This window comes from Rhododendron vialii, chromosome 4a (assembly GCF_030253575.1).
Source record: "Rhododendron vialii isolate Sample 1 chromosome 4a, ASM3025357v1".
Lineage (NCBI taxonomy): Eukaryota > Viridiplantae > Streptophyta > Magnoliopsida > Ericales > Ericaceae > Rhododendron > Rhododendron vialii.
Window position 1 is genome coordinate 7,192,709 of NC_080560.1, and position 16,252 is coordinate 7,208,960.

The 16,252-nt window shown below is 40.4% G+C and overlaps 1 protein-coding gene across 2 annotated transcripts in view; it reads left to right on the top strand.

Annotated features, from left to right (window-relative positions):
- The first annotated feature begins 518 nt into the window (after nt 1-518).
- The window catches only part of LOC131322969 (putative receptor-like protein kinase At3g47110), a 91,522-nt gene continuing 75,788 nt past the window's right edge, over nt 519-16,252 (top strand). The window contains exons 1-4 of one of the 2 annotated variants that reach the window (XM_058354581.1): nt 519-3,346; nt 3,744-4,078; nt 4,985-5,043; nt 5,755-6,000. In XM_058354581.1, the coding sequence (XP_058210564.1) occupies nt 616-3,346; nt 3,744-4,078; nt 4,985-5,020 (3,102 nt within the window). In that variant the 5' untranslated portion in view covers nt 519-615 and the 3' untranslated portion in view covers nt 5,021-5,043; nt 5,755-6,000. Of the gene's footprint in view, nt 3,347-3,743; nt 4,079-4,984; nt 5,044-5,754; nt 6,001-16,252 lie in introns of those variants that run through there. The other variant, XM_058354582.1, reaches the window with a different exon arrangement.

Below are 16,252 nucleotides of genomic sequence, written 5' to 3' on the forward strand. Positions count from 1 at the left end.
TGCACAATATGTGCACAGAAAATCTGTGTGAGTAGACGGACTCCAAAATATTGATCTCGAACTGTTTAGTTTCGGACACCACGAAAAAAAAAAAAAACCATCTCAACAGAAAAGAAGTTTTATAGGACATCGAATGGAAACCGAAGTTCAGATATTTTTTAAGATGGCAAATGGAGTTTAGTCATAAACTGTATATTTTATTAAAAAATCACGATCTATTCACATGTCTATCCAACTCCAATTAAGCTAATCTTCTGCAATGACATCGTTTTGCATCGTCTATGAGATGAATGTTTTGGATTAGTGAAATTAAAACTCTTTTGGGACCCCCAAAATAAAGTTTAGATGGGTATTGAGAGATGGGATACAGAGGTGAGCTGCTCCATTCTAAATAATGCATGCCAATCAGTGTCCTCTTCTTCAACCCCACATTTCCAGGACCCATGTACCAATATGAAGACGACCAAACAAAGATTTGCAAACAAAGACTTGACCAATGAGACGACTAGACTAGAGTCAATTAGATAGATATATATCATGTGGTTGAACTTGGATCTTCATGCATGTTACATATATAGTAGTTCGATCAAACAAAATTGAGAACTCAGACCACACATGAAGATGAGTCTAGTAACCCAATGTCTATCAATTGATCTTCTAGCCTTATTTCTCCTTCTCATCCCATTGCTTCAAATCAAAGCCCTTGCCCTTCACACAACATCTTCCCTTAGTCGTGTCAACACCATTAATGTTGCTAGCAACGAGACTGATTTCCGTGCATTATTGGCCTTTAAGTCAACTATTCTCCCAGAATATCGACAGGCCTTGAGCTCATGGAATGAGTCTCTCCATTTCTGCCACTGGCAAGGCGTCAAATGCGGTCGCCGACACGAACGAGTCACCGTTGTAAATCTCACATCCAGAGGTTTAACGGGTTCTTTGTCTCCTTACATCGGAAACCTTAGTTTTCTCCGGGAGCTTAGCCTCTTTAACAACACTCTTACAGGTGAAATTCCAACTGAACTCGGTAATCTTTTCAGGTTATACATACTAAATCTAGGCGTTAACGGTTTTGAAGGGAAAATTCCACCAAGCCTATCTCGTTGCTCCAATCTCAAGTTCCTTAGTGTACGCATAAATAAGCTAGTTGGAGAGTTCCCAAAAGAACTTGCTTCTTCAATGCCTAGACTCACATCACTCTACGTCAATAACAACAATTTGACCGGGGGGATTCCTCCGTCAATTGGGAATCTTACTTCTCTGGTAAACTTTAGTGCCATTTACAATCCGTTTGGAGGAAGTATTCCAAATTCTTTTGGTCAATTGAAAAATCTAAGGATACTGGCGCTGGGTGCCACTCAAATTTCAGGTACCATCCCTCCTTCCTTATACAACCTATCGTCGCTAGAAATATTATCGGTGGCTTTTAATCGACTTCGGGGTAGTCTTCCGCTGACATTCGGTTTCATATTCCCTCACCTTCAGCTCCTTCAGCTAGAGCACAACCAATTTAATGGTCCCGTTCCGCTTTCATTATCCAACTCTTCGGAGTTGGTACAACTCGCATTGGAACATAACAGTTTCAGTGGAAAAGTAAGAAATGATTTCGGAAACCTACAATATCTCCAATGGATAAGTCTAGGTTATAACAATTTTGAAACTAAGGGATCTGATGGACTTGCCTTTCTCAGTTCCTTGAGCAATTGTAGCAACTTGGAGTGGGTACTTTTGGAGAATGGCACATTTGGAGGGGTATTACCAGACTATGTGGGTAATCTATCCATTTCTGTCTATGCCTTGGGACTAGCTGGAAATAAATTGTATGGGTCTATTCCTTCAACAATAGAAAACCTTGTGAATCTGGTAGCCTTAACTCTAACGGTTAACCTATTCACAGGCCAGATTCCCAGTAGTATAGGTCATGTTCATAAGTTGCAGAGGTTGTCAATTTCATACAACGCTCTCTCAGGTGAAATTCCAGACTCTATTGGAAATTTGTCCTTGATAGAAGAACTTTACTTGGAGAAAAACAGACTAGAGGGGGCCATACCCGCAAGTCTTGGCAACTGTCAAAAATTGTTATGGCTATCACTTTCTGAAAATAATCTTAATGGGAGCATACCAAGACAACTATTGACGATCTCTTCTCTGTCAATTAGATTGGATCTAGCTCGCAACCGTTTCTCTGGATCCTTGCCACTTGAGGTTGGAAACCTCAAAAATTTAGTAAAAATGGATATCTCCGAGAATGGTTTGTTTGGTGAAATTCCTGAGACTCTGGGTAGCTGCAGTAGCCTTGAATACCTATATGTTCATCAAAATTTCTTTCAAGGATCTATTCCTTCTTCAATGGAATCCTTGAGAGGTATTCAGGATCTGGACCTTTCTGAGAACAACTTATCCGGTCAAATTCCGAAATTCTTAGGGACATTTGACCTGAAAAAACTCAATTTGTCTTTTAATAATTTCGAAGGAGAGTTACCAATGAAAGGCGTTTTTACAAATGCAAGTGCAATATCAGTTGCCGGAAACTATAGGCTTTGTGGTGGCATTTCCGAACTACGACTACCTCAATGCACCACGAAAAAAACAAGAAATGAGATATCTCTTTCGAAGACGTTAGCAATCACGACAGCTTCGGTACTCATTGGAGTAACCGTAGTGTCTTCTTTCATCATATATTTATTTAAGAAGAAAAGGACGACCAAACATGCAGTTTCATTGTTAAAAGATCCATTCTTGAAAGTCTCTTATGGAGAACTTCTCAAAGCAACTGAAGGTTTCTCTTCGACGAATCTGCTTGGTTTTGGTAGTTTCGGTCGTGTGTATAAAGGTGTTATGGAACAAAACGGGATTTTGGTTGTTGCGGTCAAAGTACTTGACCTTCAAACTCATGGCGCTACCAAGAGTTTCATGGCAGAGTGCGAAGCCTTAAGGAATATTCGACACCGAAACTTGGTTTCGATCATAACTGCTTGTTCTAGCATGGATTTTCAAGGGAATGAGTTTATGGCTTTAGTTTACGAGTTTATGCCGAATGGAAGTCTAGATAATTGGTTGCATCCTATTCCGGAAGCAAATAATGGGGAACGCGAGTTCGTGGGACTCAATCTTCTACAAAGAGTAGACATTGCCATAGACGTGGCTTGTGCACTCGATTATCTTCATCACCAATGCGAAATGCCAATTATTCACCGTGATCTAAAGCCGAGTAATATCCTTCTTGATGGGGACATGGTTGCCCATGTTGGAGACTTCGGTCTAGCTAGATTTCATGCAGAGCTCAACACTCCAAGTACTAATAGTTCAAGTGCAATAAAGGGAACCATTGGATATGCAGCTCCAGGTAAGAACAAACTTTTTTATCGGTTTTTTACTTTAATTCCGCCTCTTATAATGTCAACTCACCAAATTTCAGATCAAGGGTAGTTAGTTAGACACCACGAAAATGTTAAATTGGTTGTGATCTGCCTCATCATGAAATAAATCATCTTCAATTGGTCGGTTCCTTAAAAAACAAGGAAATGCACACACCATAACTGAAGGATAACTTTGGCATAGAAAATAGTCACATACACATAAAGAATGATGGGAGTACCCTTTACATATTAGAGCAAATGCACTAGCTAATATTACAAACTCACATGGTGTGTTGAAATCAAGTTTTCTCTGTCTTTTGTATCACTTTCGTTATACGAAAAAAGAATTCTTTCGTGTTAAAGTTTGAATTTTGCAAATTGCAGAGTATGGTCTCGGAAGCGAGATGTCAATTAGCGGAGATGTTTATAGTTATGGGATCTTGTTGTTGGAGATGATAACAAGGAAGAGACCTACTGACAAAATGTTTGAGGCAAACCTTAATCTTTATAAATTTGCAAGTATTGCCTTGCCTCAACGTATGATGGAGATTGTAGATCCTATGCTCTTAACCGAGGAGATAGATGGCAACAAAATGATGGAAAATCTGATCTCTCTTATTAAGATAGGACTGGGATGCTCTACAGAGTCCCCAAAAGACCGAATGAGCATAAATACTGCCCTCAATGAGCTTCATTTGGTGAAGAAAAATATTTTAAAGGTAAGCAGTTGAAGATGTTACTCAATATTTCGTAAATTCGTTCTTTTATGGTTTTGAACCTTTTTCTTTTCTCTGAAATCGGTTTCAATCCTTCATGGTTCTATTTTTTAGGGCACAATTGATAGCAAGACATTGTTGATGACTTAGGGTGTCGAGCCAGCATGCACAACACGACCCGCGTTTGGATTACTTTAAATTACTTTAAATTACTTTAATTAGTTACAGAGGTTAAGCATTATTATTAAATCTACTTTGACTACATTACTTTAAATTCTGAGGACGAAATTATTTTAAGAAAAATAGACTGTTACACCCCGTATTGTATATGTCTTTGGTAGATTTTGTTATTTTGTAGTTTTGTCAAGTCTAGCTCTAGTAGGAACCAAATCATATCCTAAACTAGTTGTATAGCCGTCCCTTTTCCCTCAAAACCGTCCCCTCCATTTGCCTTGTCTCCTCCTACGTGGACTCCTACTCACCAAAATTTCCCTTGTATTGAGCCAAACCCATTCCCTTTTCTTCCCATTCTACATTTAATTGTAGAGAGAGAGAGAGAGAGAGAGAGAGAGAGAGAGAGAGAATTCTCTCTCCAATTTCCAATTTGCAGTACTTCGAATTCATCCGTTTTCCATCCTGGTCCAGTTCCGACCAGATTTGGTGTGTTGAGTTTTCACCCTACTTCTGGGCATTTCTAGCCTTCGAGTTCTTCAAGACTTGTCTTCCTAACATCTTTTTTGAGTTGGATTGATATATGGGTTTTCATCGTTTCCATAGACTGCTTTGTTTTACTAGAAACTATACTGTATAGCTCGAGCCTTACACTTTATAGATAAACTACTTGGCGCTTAACGTACTTGTTTGTGTGACATATTGTGAACCTTAATAGGTTTGGTTTGATGTGTTTAGGTCCGAACATCGGGGACCCATAGCTCACACGTTTGACAAGTTTGCTCGGCACGCTCTTGGTGAGTCTTGTATATGCCTTACTTGAATTTTCGAATGAGAAGCATGCTTGCTTTGTTTTGGCTTAATGGTAGAACTTATAGTTGTGAAATTATACAATAATTAGGAGCACCGCCACGTTATATTACTAACCACTTTACAACCACACATTCCTATGAGGTTCATATAGTCCGTAATATCATGTGGCGGTACTCCTGGACTATTAATTAATTACTCCTTATTGTTTCACATGTGCTATTCTGTTGCAATATGGTAAATGTTTACAAGGATTTCGAACCACGTGAAGAGAAAAAAGAAACGCACGCCATCTTTAAAATTGCCATGATTTATATGAAAACGGATAATTTGAGATTCATAATTATTAATGACACGTGGTTTGGACGGTGCCCTGGCCGCTAGAGGAAGTCAGAAGTGAATAGCAAGGTGAAGTAATAAGGGGGATCATAGCCAGGCGTTCATTGGTGACATCACGCCAAATATTCATATTTAAGGTCGCTCTCTACTACTGGTGGCCGTTGAATATTTTTTAGTATGGAACACTTGACACATGATTATCATGAACAGGCCTAGTTGAGCCGTTATTTGTTGAATGAAATGTTAGATATAAAGATTTACATTTTGAGATATGAATTCGTTGACTTATAAATTCATGGAAACTAGTAAGTTTGTCTCACACTATACTAATGCTTAAGATGTTGTACGTAACATTGCAGGAAATTTATGATTTTGTGGAACACACTTGACGACCAAAGAAGCCTGCATGTTGTTGGTTTGTTTCAATTATGTAGTAGGATCGTGTGCACTTGTAACTCAGACTTGTATCTTTTGTTGACGGTTGTGCTAGACTTGTGCCCAAGACCGTGGTTATGCTTATGTTTAATTCAGGATGTTTGTAATAACTTTGACCTATCTTACACTTAGCTCTGGTTAATTTATCACGCTTTCACTTTTTTTTGTTATACTCGAGTATTTTTATTTATTTATAAATTAATGAGCAGAAAATTCCTAAACTATTTAATTTGTAGGCCTTAGTGAGTAAACCTCATTGGCCGATCATGACCCATGTGTTTTAGGGTTGGATCGTGACATGCACACTTTGATTAAGCCGAGAGACCAAACCCACCTTCCATTCGACAATGTTGGAAGGAAGCAAGAATCGAATCAACGTGGCAATGCCCACCATGACCTTCAACATGGATATTAAACAGGAATCAATTTGATTAATGGTGTGACCAATAAGACTTTCATTGTAAACTGGATGATTTATATGTCAGGACCACATTACCGATCTTTCACAGTTTTCTAAGCCATGTCTTCAACTTCTCTTAAACTGTTGGGTATGACTCGTTTATATTTGCTTACTTTTCCGAATCCTATCTGTGCATTTACTGTATGTTTTTTATTTGGACCAATAATGCTTTCATCATATGATGTTTATTGGCAGTTTTGATTTATCATTTTGCTCTTCGAAATACTCTCACTGAGATGATCAACTGGCCGGGATAGTCTTAAAAGATTCGCACAAGAGCAATGCCACTAAGAGCACCTCCAGGAGTCTAACCAAAATTTTAGCCATTTGGTTTGGATTTCCCTCTTAGCTAGCCACCAAACAAGTGTAACACCCAGCAGTCTAGTCATTTGCCTCAACAAAAAAAACAAAAACTATACATGCACACATATATGACCGCATATATACTCATGTACGCATATATAAACAACTGGAAACCAGATCCGGCCACATATCGCTTGGAAACTCGAGAAACCCACAGATCAAACTCACCAGGAAACTCGAAAATACCACCAGATCAAGAAAATCAAGCTCGAATGGAGACAGTCGCATGACGACAACGGCGAGATATGACTTAGCCGGATGGAGTGACGGTTGACTGGTCTTTCATCCGTACGTAGCCAAGAACAGGGCCGCCGCCGCCGCCAACCGTTTGAGGGGCTGGATCCGGCCAACGCCAACGATGAGATTCGGGGGGAGAGAGAGAGAGAGAGAGAGAGAGAGAGAGAGAGAGAGTGAGTGGAAACCTTGCCACAACAGGCGAGGATTTTTGGCTGTGGACAAAAAGGCGAGTTCCGAGCAAGGCTGCTAGGTCTTCCTTTTTCGGCCATTTCACGCCATTTTGTCCGACAAGAGGATTACCCGAGTCTGCTAGAGATGCTCCAACACCACATTTTTTATTTCATATACACAAGTGTGGTGGGCTCCATAAAAATACTTATAGGGCCAGGGACCACCACACTCGTGTGTATGTAGTAAAAAATGCAGTCTCACAAGATTTTTTCTGCATGCGCACATAATGTCAAAAGGTACACACAAAGAAAATATCTGAAAAAAGAAAGGAAGAAAAAGATAGGAAGCAAATAAGCCAAGCTGCCCAATAAGGTGCTAGAGCAGAACAAGCAAAAACCAACAAAAGAGTTGAAAAATGTGCTAGACGCCTAGACCACAAGCACATCATGAGAGAGATATTGAAACATCACAAAAACAACATAAAACAACCGTTGTATTTTCTGAACAAAGCTATTGAACAGGAAACTATCAAGGAGCAATAGAACACTTTATTTGAGGCCCATAGTTTCGGAAAGCCTATTTAGCAGTCAAATAAACGACAACGGGAAATTCCTGGCCGGTTCCAAATTTTACACGGGTTCCATGCAAATCTTTTTTTTAAAGTGTTATCCCATCTAGATCCTTTTTAAAGATGTTTTTACTATTTTTCCTCTCACTTTTCATACCCCAGAATTCACACCCTAAGAATTCACACCTCCTAAAATTCACACCCCCAAGAATTCACACCTCTCAAAATTCACACCCCTTTCTAAAATTCACACCTTTGCGGAATTCACACCCCTAAAATTCACATCTTTTTTTGAAGAATTCACCTGCACTATTCATACCCCCAGAATTCACATCTCTTTCAAGAATTCACACTCATTTTCCTAAATTCACCCCTAAATGCAGAATTCGCAACTCATTTGCACAATTCACACCCCATCTGCAATGGAATTTCTCGAAGATTTTTATTATGACCATTCTAATAGATTGGTGTGAAGTCTTGGTGTGAATTATGGGTGAAGTTTTGGTGTGAATTCTGAATGAAGTCTGGGTGTGAATTCTTGGTGTAAGGTCTGGGTGAAGTCTTGATGTGAATTCTAGGTGTAAATTCCAGGTGAAGCCTTGGTGTGAATTCACACCCCTTTTTCAGAATTCTGCAAAATTCACATTCATCTGCACAATTCACACTTCAAATTTTTTGAACGTGTGAATTCTGTATTTTGGGACATGTGAATTTTCATTTACAAATAAAGAATTCACACCTGTTATAAAGATAAATAGTGCCACGTTAAACAAAACAACACAACAGTGAAGAAAACCCCCCCTCTCTCTCGAGACCCCAATTAAGCTTGAATTTCACAAATTGCAGACTGTTTTGACTCAGCTATGGCTACGGTGGTGGATCAAACCATCGTGGAACATGAATTATTCGGCTATAGCACCACCACCACAACGATAGAGGACGAACACGGCGGGCCCATCGACTTGACTTGTTGACGGATAAGCTACAGTCGAGTCCGGTGTGCGAACGGCGGGTTCGGGAACCGCGACGGCCGTTACAAAGGGGTGAGGATGAGGAAATGGGGGAAGTGGGTGGCGGAGGTGCGGCAGCTGAACAGCCGTGACAGGATCTAGCTGGGGTCGTACCGGACGGTGGAGGAGGCTGCCCGGGCCTACGACACCACCTCCTTCTACCTCTGCGGGCCGTCGGCGACGCTCAATTTCTCAGATTGTCTGCCGGTTGTTCTGGACGTGGCCGAACTGTCGCGGTCGCAAATCTAGGTGGCGGCGTCGAGGCACGCGCAAAGGGCGGAGGAGGAGGAAGGGGAGTTGGGTGGTGGTGGTGCGATGGGGACATCGGAGGCGAGTTTTCCGACAGCGGCGGGGTTTTTTATGTCGGAGAGTTTAGTGGTGGTTATTTTGGTGGTGGCGAGTTGATGATGACAGGAGATAAAGAAGGGTTTGTGGGAAGGATAGATGAGAGGAGAGGCGAGGATATTGGGGTATTTTGGGTACCTCACTTAAAACAGGGCTTATATGGGTAGGATTTGACATTGGGTGGGGTAGAATGGGAACAGGAAGACAAAACGGGGCCGGCCTGGAAGAACCCCAAACGACAACGCCCATAGTTTCCAAAAGCCCATTTCGTGATCTTTCTCATTCAATTAAACCCGTCCAAAAGTGTTTTGGACAATTCGGATTAGAAACAAATTATTACCGGTAATAGATATATATTAGCAATCAAAGATTAAAAACATATCTCAATCATTGATTGTCGAAACAAATGGTTGGGATTGCACAGTTCCGTGAATAACTTATTCACGGCTCCTCCATGAATAAGTTATTCTCTTCTAAGAACCCTCAGAATGGTAAGAAACAGGTTGAGGATGTCCAGATACAGAGTGACAGATGCCCATATGTACTCATCATATGAGCAGGGACGGAGGGAAAGGGGGGCACGTGCCCCTGCTTGAAACTAAAATAATTTTGTTATATTTTCGTATATTTTGCATAATTATGAAATTAAGTGTGCTATTACACATAAACACGTGCATATATCTTGAAAATATACATATAAAACTAGTTTTATGTTTCAATTTCGTCATATGGTGCATTTATACTTGTTGATTTTCGAACTATTTGTCTATTTGGATCGATTCTTTCTTAATTGTACTTATTTTTAACCGTCTAAAAGCAATATTTTAAAATAATATCATTAATAAAACTATATCGATCATTCTAAAACTTGTCAATATACATATAAAACATACTCTCAAATTTTGTTTGAGATTTTTTGCTTATTTTTACATAATCTAAGTAAAAGTATGTGTTATATATTTTTGTAGTTTGTAATGCAGGCCTTAATTGTGTACGATCTTATTATGGTTAACTAGAAAAATAAATTTTCGCCACCATGATTAACAAGGTGCCCCCATTAAACGATATTTCTGAATCCGTCTCAGCGTATGAGTGTAGATGCGTATGCAAGTGATTGTAATTGGTTGGGCATAATAGTAACTAAGGCTCCATTTTTTGCTATATGTACAATATTTTCATGACAAATATATTGTAGTTTTTGGCTCGATTTGGACTTCTCGATATCCATGGTCCGGACCAAGGCCTTGGTGCATGGTCCGGACTAGCACGTGTTCTACATTTCTGGTGCTTGCTAATTTTTTGGTCCGAACCAGCCCATACTTGGTCCGGACCAGCGTAGACAGGACAAAAAACTATATAAGCAATTTTTATGGTTTTTTGCTAATTGTATTGCATTCATAGCAACTTTTCTGTGAGAGACAAAGAGAGGAACTCTGAGAGATCTCATCTATAGCCCTTTGGGCATCCGATTCCTTTCGTATAGTGAAACCCTCGATCGTCTTACTGCCCGTGGAGTAGGTATTCATCACCAAACCACTTATATCTCTGTGTTCTTTGTGATTGCTCTCTCTCTCTCTCTCTCTCTCTCTCTCTCTCTCTCTCTCTCTCTCTTCTATGGTTTGTTCAATTACAAAGCAATTAATCACGTCCGTTTCTGAGTTTGTTAACGTTTCCACACAACAAACTGGTATCAAAGCTCCAGGTTTTCGATCTAGGGTTTGTTTCTGGTGATTTTTTCTTTGTTATTGAACAATGATGTCTGAAGAATCCGGTAAATCTGGTAAAACTCCAAAAGATGGAGAATCTACCAAAACTGAATCGAGTTATCGGCCTGGGGCTTCGAGGCCGATTCTGTCGAGTGCGAAGTTTGACGTGGAAAAATTTGATGGCAAAAATAACTTCGGTATGTGGTAGTGCAAAGTTATGGATGCTCTGTGTAGAGACCCATAAATTTCTTTATTTAATTTTAATGTTCGTAATTGAGGAAAAAGGGTGAGAATGTCGTGAATATGAATGTGGAGATAAAATGTGCAAAGTTTGGAAAAAATATGGGTGTTGGTGTGATTTGGTGCATGTGTGTATATGTGTGTGTGCCAAGGAAAATTTTTCCCATTTTTCCTCCCTTTCCATCTCTCGGTCTCTCTCTCTTCTCTTGGCTCTCTTTATCTCTCTCACTCCTCCACCCAAAACTCATCTCTAAACTCAAAACTCAAAACCCACAATAATCAACCTCTACTCCATCTTCTACACGTGTATTGTGGTTCAAATTCCGTTGGATAGAGCTCGGTGCGGTGTATTTTGTTCGGTTTGGATTCCAGGAGCTAGGGCTTGCTCAATCTCTTCGATTTCGACTTGGATACTCGAGATAGGGAATTCTACCTCTCTTTATATGTTGTTTGAGTGTTTCTATGCTTTTCTCAAGCTTGTTTGGGTTGTTACCGAGATTGGATTGAAATCTGAAATTCCTGTCAAAAATCACCCAGAGATACTCTCCCTACCAGTAGGAACTTTTCACCTACCGGTAGGACAAGTGAGAAATTTTTCTACAACCAGCCCAAACATACTGCATCAGCTCAAAAGCAGCTCAAACTTATTCATCCACCTACTGGTAGGACAAGTACAAAGTTGTTTCGTGAAAATTGTTGGCCTTTCTGTTTCCAGTTTCTACCGGTAGGAACCTTCACCTACCGGTAGGACAAGTGCAGAATTCCCCTCTTCTACCGGTAGGACTCATTCAACTACTGGTCGGTAATTGAGCTGCTACAGTGTCTATGAGCAGCTTTTCATACATCTTCCAAATCACATTTTGAAGCTTCTCATCGATTTTAATAGGTTTGTTTATGCAATCTTTCACGTGTTTCGGAGAGTATTACTTGTTTCACACTTAGAGTGGTATCCAGTGTACTAGAGTGAACTCATTGAGTTAAGAAATGAGGAATGTAAGTTATTGCACGTCAAAACACGAACAATACACATGAGCATATCTGGTGATCCAATGAGTAGTATTGCAAATCGTTTTCTCTTAACTCATAGAATCCTTTAGATTCCTTTAGCATATGATTTACGGACACCAAGTATAGCAACTAGAATGCCGGGCATCGCAGAGTCTAGTCGTGGGCTGATACGTGATACGTGAAGGTACGGGGGTGTACTTGGAGGTACGGTGAGAATGTGTGTATTTACTTATATGCGTTGCAGTAAATTGTTGTCTTCGTAATATCGTGTGATTAAATAAATGGCTTTGGACTTGACTGAATGATTTGATGTTTGTGACATGGGATTACCAATGATTGTTTTATTAAATCGAGATAGCGAGAACATGAATGGTTGATATGACATGAGATGAATATGATTGATTTACTGATATTCTGGACACAACGTATATATACATATATGACATTATGGGCATCACTGATATGTGATGTGTCCCGGAGTATATTAATGGGCATCAATGATATGTGATGTGTCCCGGAGTATATAAATGGGCCTCATTTATATGTGATATGTCCCGGAGTACGTGCGATACATGCGAACACCTCGATTGATGAGACGAGAGATCTTGAAAAAAAAAGATTAATTTTTAGTAAACCGGATTGTTTAAAAGGAAAGGGGATATTTTTTGACATAAAAACCCTCTGGTATTCTTGAGCGAATCAACGGTTTTCGGTATTTGGGCACAAATCAATGGACTTCGGTACCCGAATCAACGAAGCTTGACCTATAATGGTCTAGAGTTTTCTCTAAATTGTTTTGGAAATCAAAAAGGAAGGTTTTATGAAATTAGGCTCTATGGTGAATGGTATAGAATGAGGAAGTTGTTTGTGGCATTCATGCGAAAAGTTATTAAATGATTGAATAGTTGTAGTTTGTTGGATTGATATGAGTTTAAATGCTGCTTTTAGTTAACGTGTGAAAGGTTAGGGCTATCTCTTAGACGTCCGAAACCCCGAAATCTAAATTAGTCAGTTCATTTTGGTAACCCCTCTTGTATTTCATGTTCACTTGTTGAGTCTCATCGCGTTTGGTGCATACTTCATTGCATGATAAAGGGTTCGACGACGATCGAAAGGGAAATGGGAAAGAATGTGGTACCTGGATTGGCAATAGTCGGATACATGATCATGATAGTTATGCTTATCTCTGTTGTCATTGGGTCTCTATCATTTGTTCTTCTGTATTGCTGTATTGCTCATTTGCATATAGAGTTTGCGTAGACTTTTCTACTGGGCTAGTGTAGCTCAAGCCTTATATCATTTTCAGGTGCTAAACCGGAAAAGTAGCTTGCATGACTGGAGTGCTTGGATTGTGGACACACTTTTTTGAAAGCTAACCAAATGAGTTACTCATTCATCTTTGTAAACTTCTTTTGAGAGATGTATTTTGTAATTTAAGTTATAATCCTTTTGACTACGGAATGTTTGTAACTCTTAACTCTCATAACACTTGTTACCTAAGTAAATTTGGGTCGTTGAGCCGATGATGTAATATTTGGAAACCTAGTGGACTTGGAACTATGATTACGGAAATGGAAATGTTGAGCTCTTTTGGGTATCGTACGGATTAATGTGAGGGTTTTTATTACAAAAATCATTTATATTTATGTTTAAATTCGAGGGCGTGACATTCTGATCCAACAAGAGTTGGATTTTACTTTAGAAGACAAGCCTGAGGACCTTGATGCAAGGGATTAGGATCGGATCAACCTCCAAGCATGCGGTTTTATCAGGATGTGTCTTGCCAAAGATCATAAGTATTTTGTTATGCGGGAAACGAAATCGAAGGTCCTGTGGAAAAAGCTCGAGGACAAGTACATGACCAAGAGCGTGGAGAATCGCATTTATCTGAAGAAGAAACTCTTTAGGTTTCAGTATTGTTCAGGTATATCGATGACTGAGCACTTGAATGATTATAATAAAATACATGCTGATTTGTTGAATCTAAATGTTGAGATTCTAGACAAGGATAAAGCCCTGCTATTATTAAATTCTTTGACCAAAGATTATGACCATCTATCTACCACCTTAATGTATGGGAAGGATACCATTAAATTTGATGATGTCTCCAATGCTCTTGTGAACAATGAGTATCGCAAGAGGGATATACAGGCACATGGAGATTCTGGAGAAGCCTTATCTGTCAAGGGCAGGTCTGAAAATAGGAAGAATAGCGGTAATCGGGGTTGCTCCAAGTCTAAGGGGGGAGGGACCTCAACTTTTGGTAGAGTTGCTAAGGATGAATGCGCCTATTGTCGTGAGAAGGGCCATTGGAAGAAAGATTGTCCCAAGAAAAGGGGCAAGGATAGTCCCAAGGCCAACATAGTACATTCCAATGAAGATGATGATGCTAATTTAGCTTTGTTGAGTTCGTCACTAGTTTGTCAGTCTGATTAGTGGATTATGGATTCCGGCTGTACCTACCACATGTGTCCTAATAAGGAGTGGTTTTCCAGCATTGACATGGTTGATGGTGGATCAGTTTTTATGGGCAATGATCACGCCTGTAATACAATCGGGGTAAAGAAGATCAGGTTGAAGCTACATGATGGGTCCGTTTGTATTTTGTCTGATGTTCGGTATGTACTGGACTTAAAGAAGAATCTGATATCGCTAGGTACTTTAGACTCCACAGGTTACCGGGTTACCATTGAAGGTGGAGCTCTAAAGGTTTCAAAAGGTGCTATGGTTGTGATGAAGGGCATTCGACAGAACAATTTGTATTACCTGCAGAGTAGTGCAATTGTAAGTGGGTCAGCCGCCGTCTGTAGCAACGTTGGGGAGGATGATTCGGACACTACCAGACTGTGGCACATGCGTTTGGGTTATGCTGGCGAGAAGGCCATGCAAGGCTTGCTTAAGCAGAACTTGTTGAAAGGTGCCAAGACCTGCAAGATGAATTTCTGTGAACATTGTGTTCTGGGGAAGCAGACTAGAGTCAAGTTTGGCATTGCTACTTACCAAACGAAGGGTACACTTGACTACATTCATTCGGATGTTTGGGGGCCAGTTAAGGTTGCTTCTCTTAGTGGTAAGTATTACTTTGTTTCTTTGTTGATGATTTCTCTCGCCGTGTTTGGATTTATATTATGAAACATAAAGATGAGGTGCATGATATTTTCCTTAAGTGGAAAAAGCTGATTGAGACCCAGACAAGTAGACAGATCAAGCGCCTCAGATCAGACAATGGGGAAGAGTATCGATCTGATCCTCTCTTTGATATTTGTGAAAAATTTGGTATAGCGCGACACTTTATGGTGAGAGGCACACCACAGCAAAATGGTGTGGCAGAGAGGATGAACCGTACTTTACTAAACAAGGTGCGGTGTATGTTATCGACATCTAGTTTGGGTAGACAGTACTGGGCTGAAGTAGTGATGTATGCATGTCATTTGGTCAACCGTTTGCCATATGTTGCACTTGAGGGTAAAACGCCATTGGAGGTATGGTCAGGTAAACCTGCATCAGATTATGATTCCTTACATATTTTTGGTTGCCCTGCTTACTATCATGTTAGGGAATCAAAGCTGGATCCTAGAGCCAAGAAGGCATTATTCTTGGGCTTTACGGAAGGTGTTAAGGGATACAAGTTATGGTGTCTCGATTCAAAGAAGGCGACCAGTAGCCGCGACGTGACCTTCAATGAATCTGAGATGATCAAGCCACTGTAGACAACCCATTCTGGACTGTCCAGATAACGTTATTTGTCGATCCTTTATTACCCCAATGATGATTACAGTCGAGAACAGTCTGAGGATGAAGGTGTGTTTAAGCTTTGAGCGTCCCAAACCCCTTTTCAAACCCATTTCAAACCTTTCAAACCAGAGCCAAACAGCCCCAGCAAAACCCAACTGGCACACGCCAGTGTATTGGACGCGTACGCCAGTTATCTGCCACGTGTCAGTCATCGACCGTTGACTCAGCTATCACTGGCGCACGCCAGTCTATATGTGGCGCACGCCAGTCAAACCCAGTCAAATCAACTTTATTCAGCCACATGGACGAGACTTTTGTGCCACCCTGACGTCGGCCACAGTAGCCCCTGATGATTATCTCGGCCAGGCCCGCTCCCCCTCTCTCCTACACCCCCCATCAACTAGTCCCATGCATTTAATGCATGGGAAGGCTCTCTTCTTGACCCAAGCCAGCCAAACAGGCCTTAACACCAGACTGATCTCAGTCTCTCTCTCCTATAAATACCCCCCTTGCATTCATTTGCAAGGGGTTAGCCTCATCAAGAAGCAAAAGCTCCCATCTCCTTTCTCCTTGCTCTTC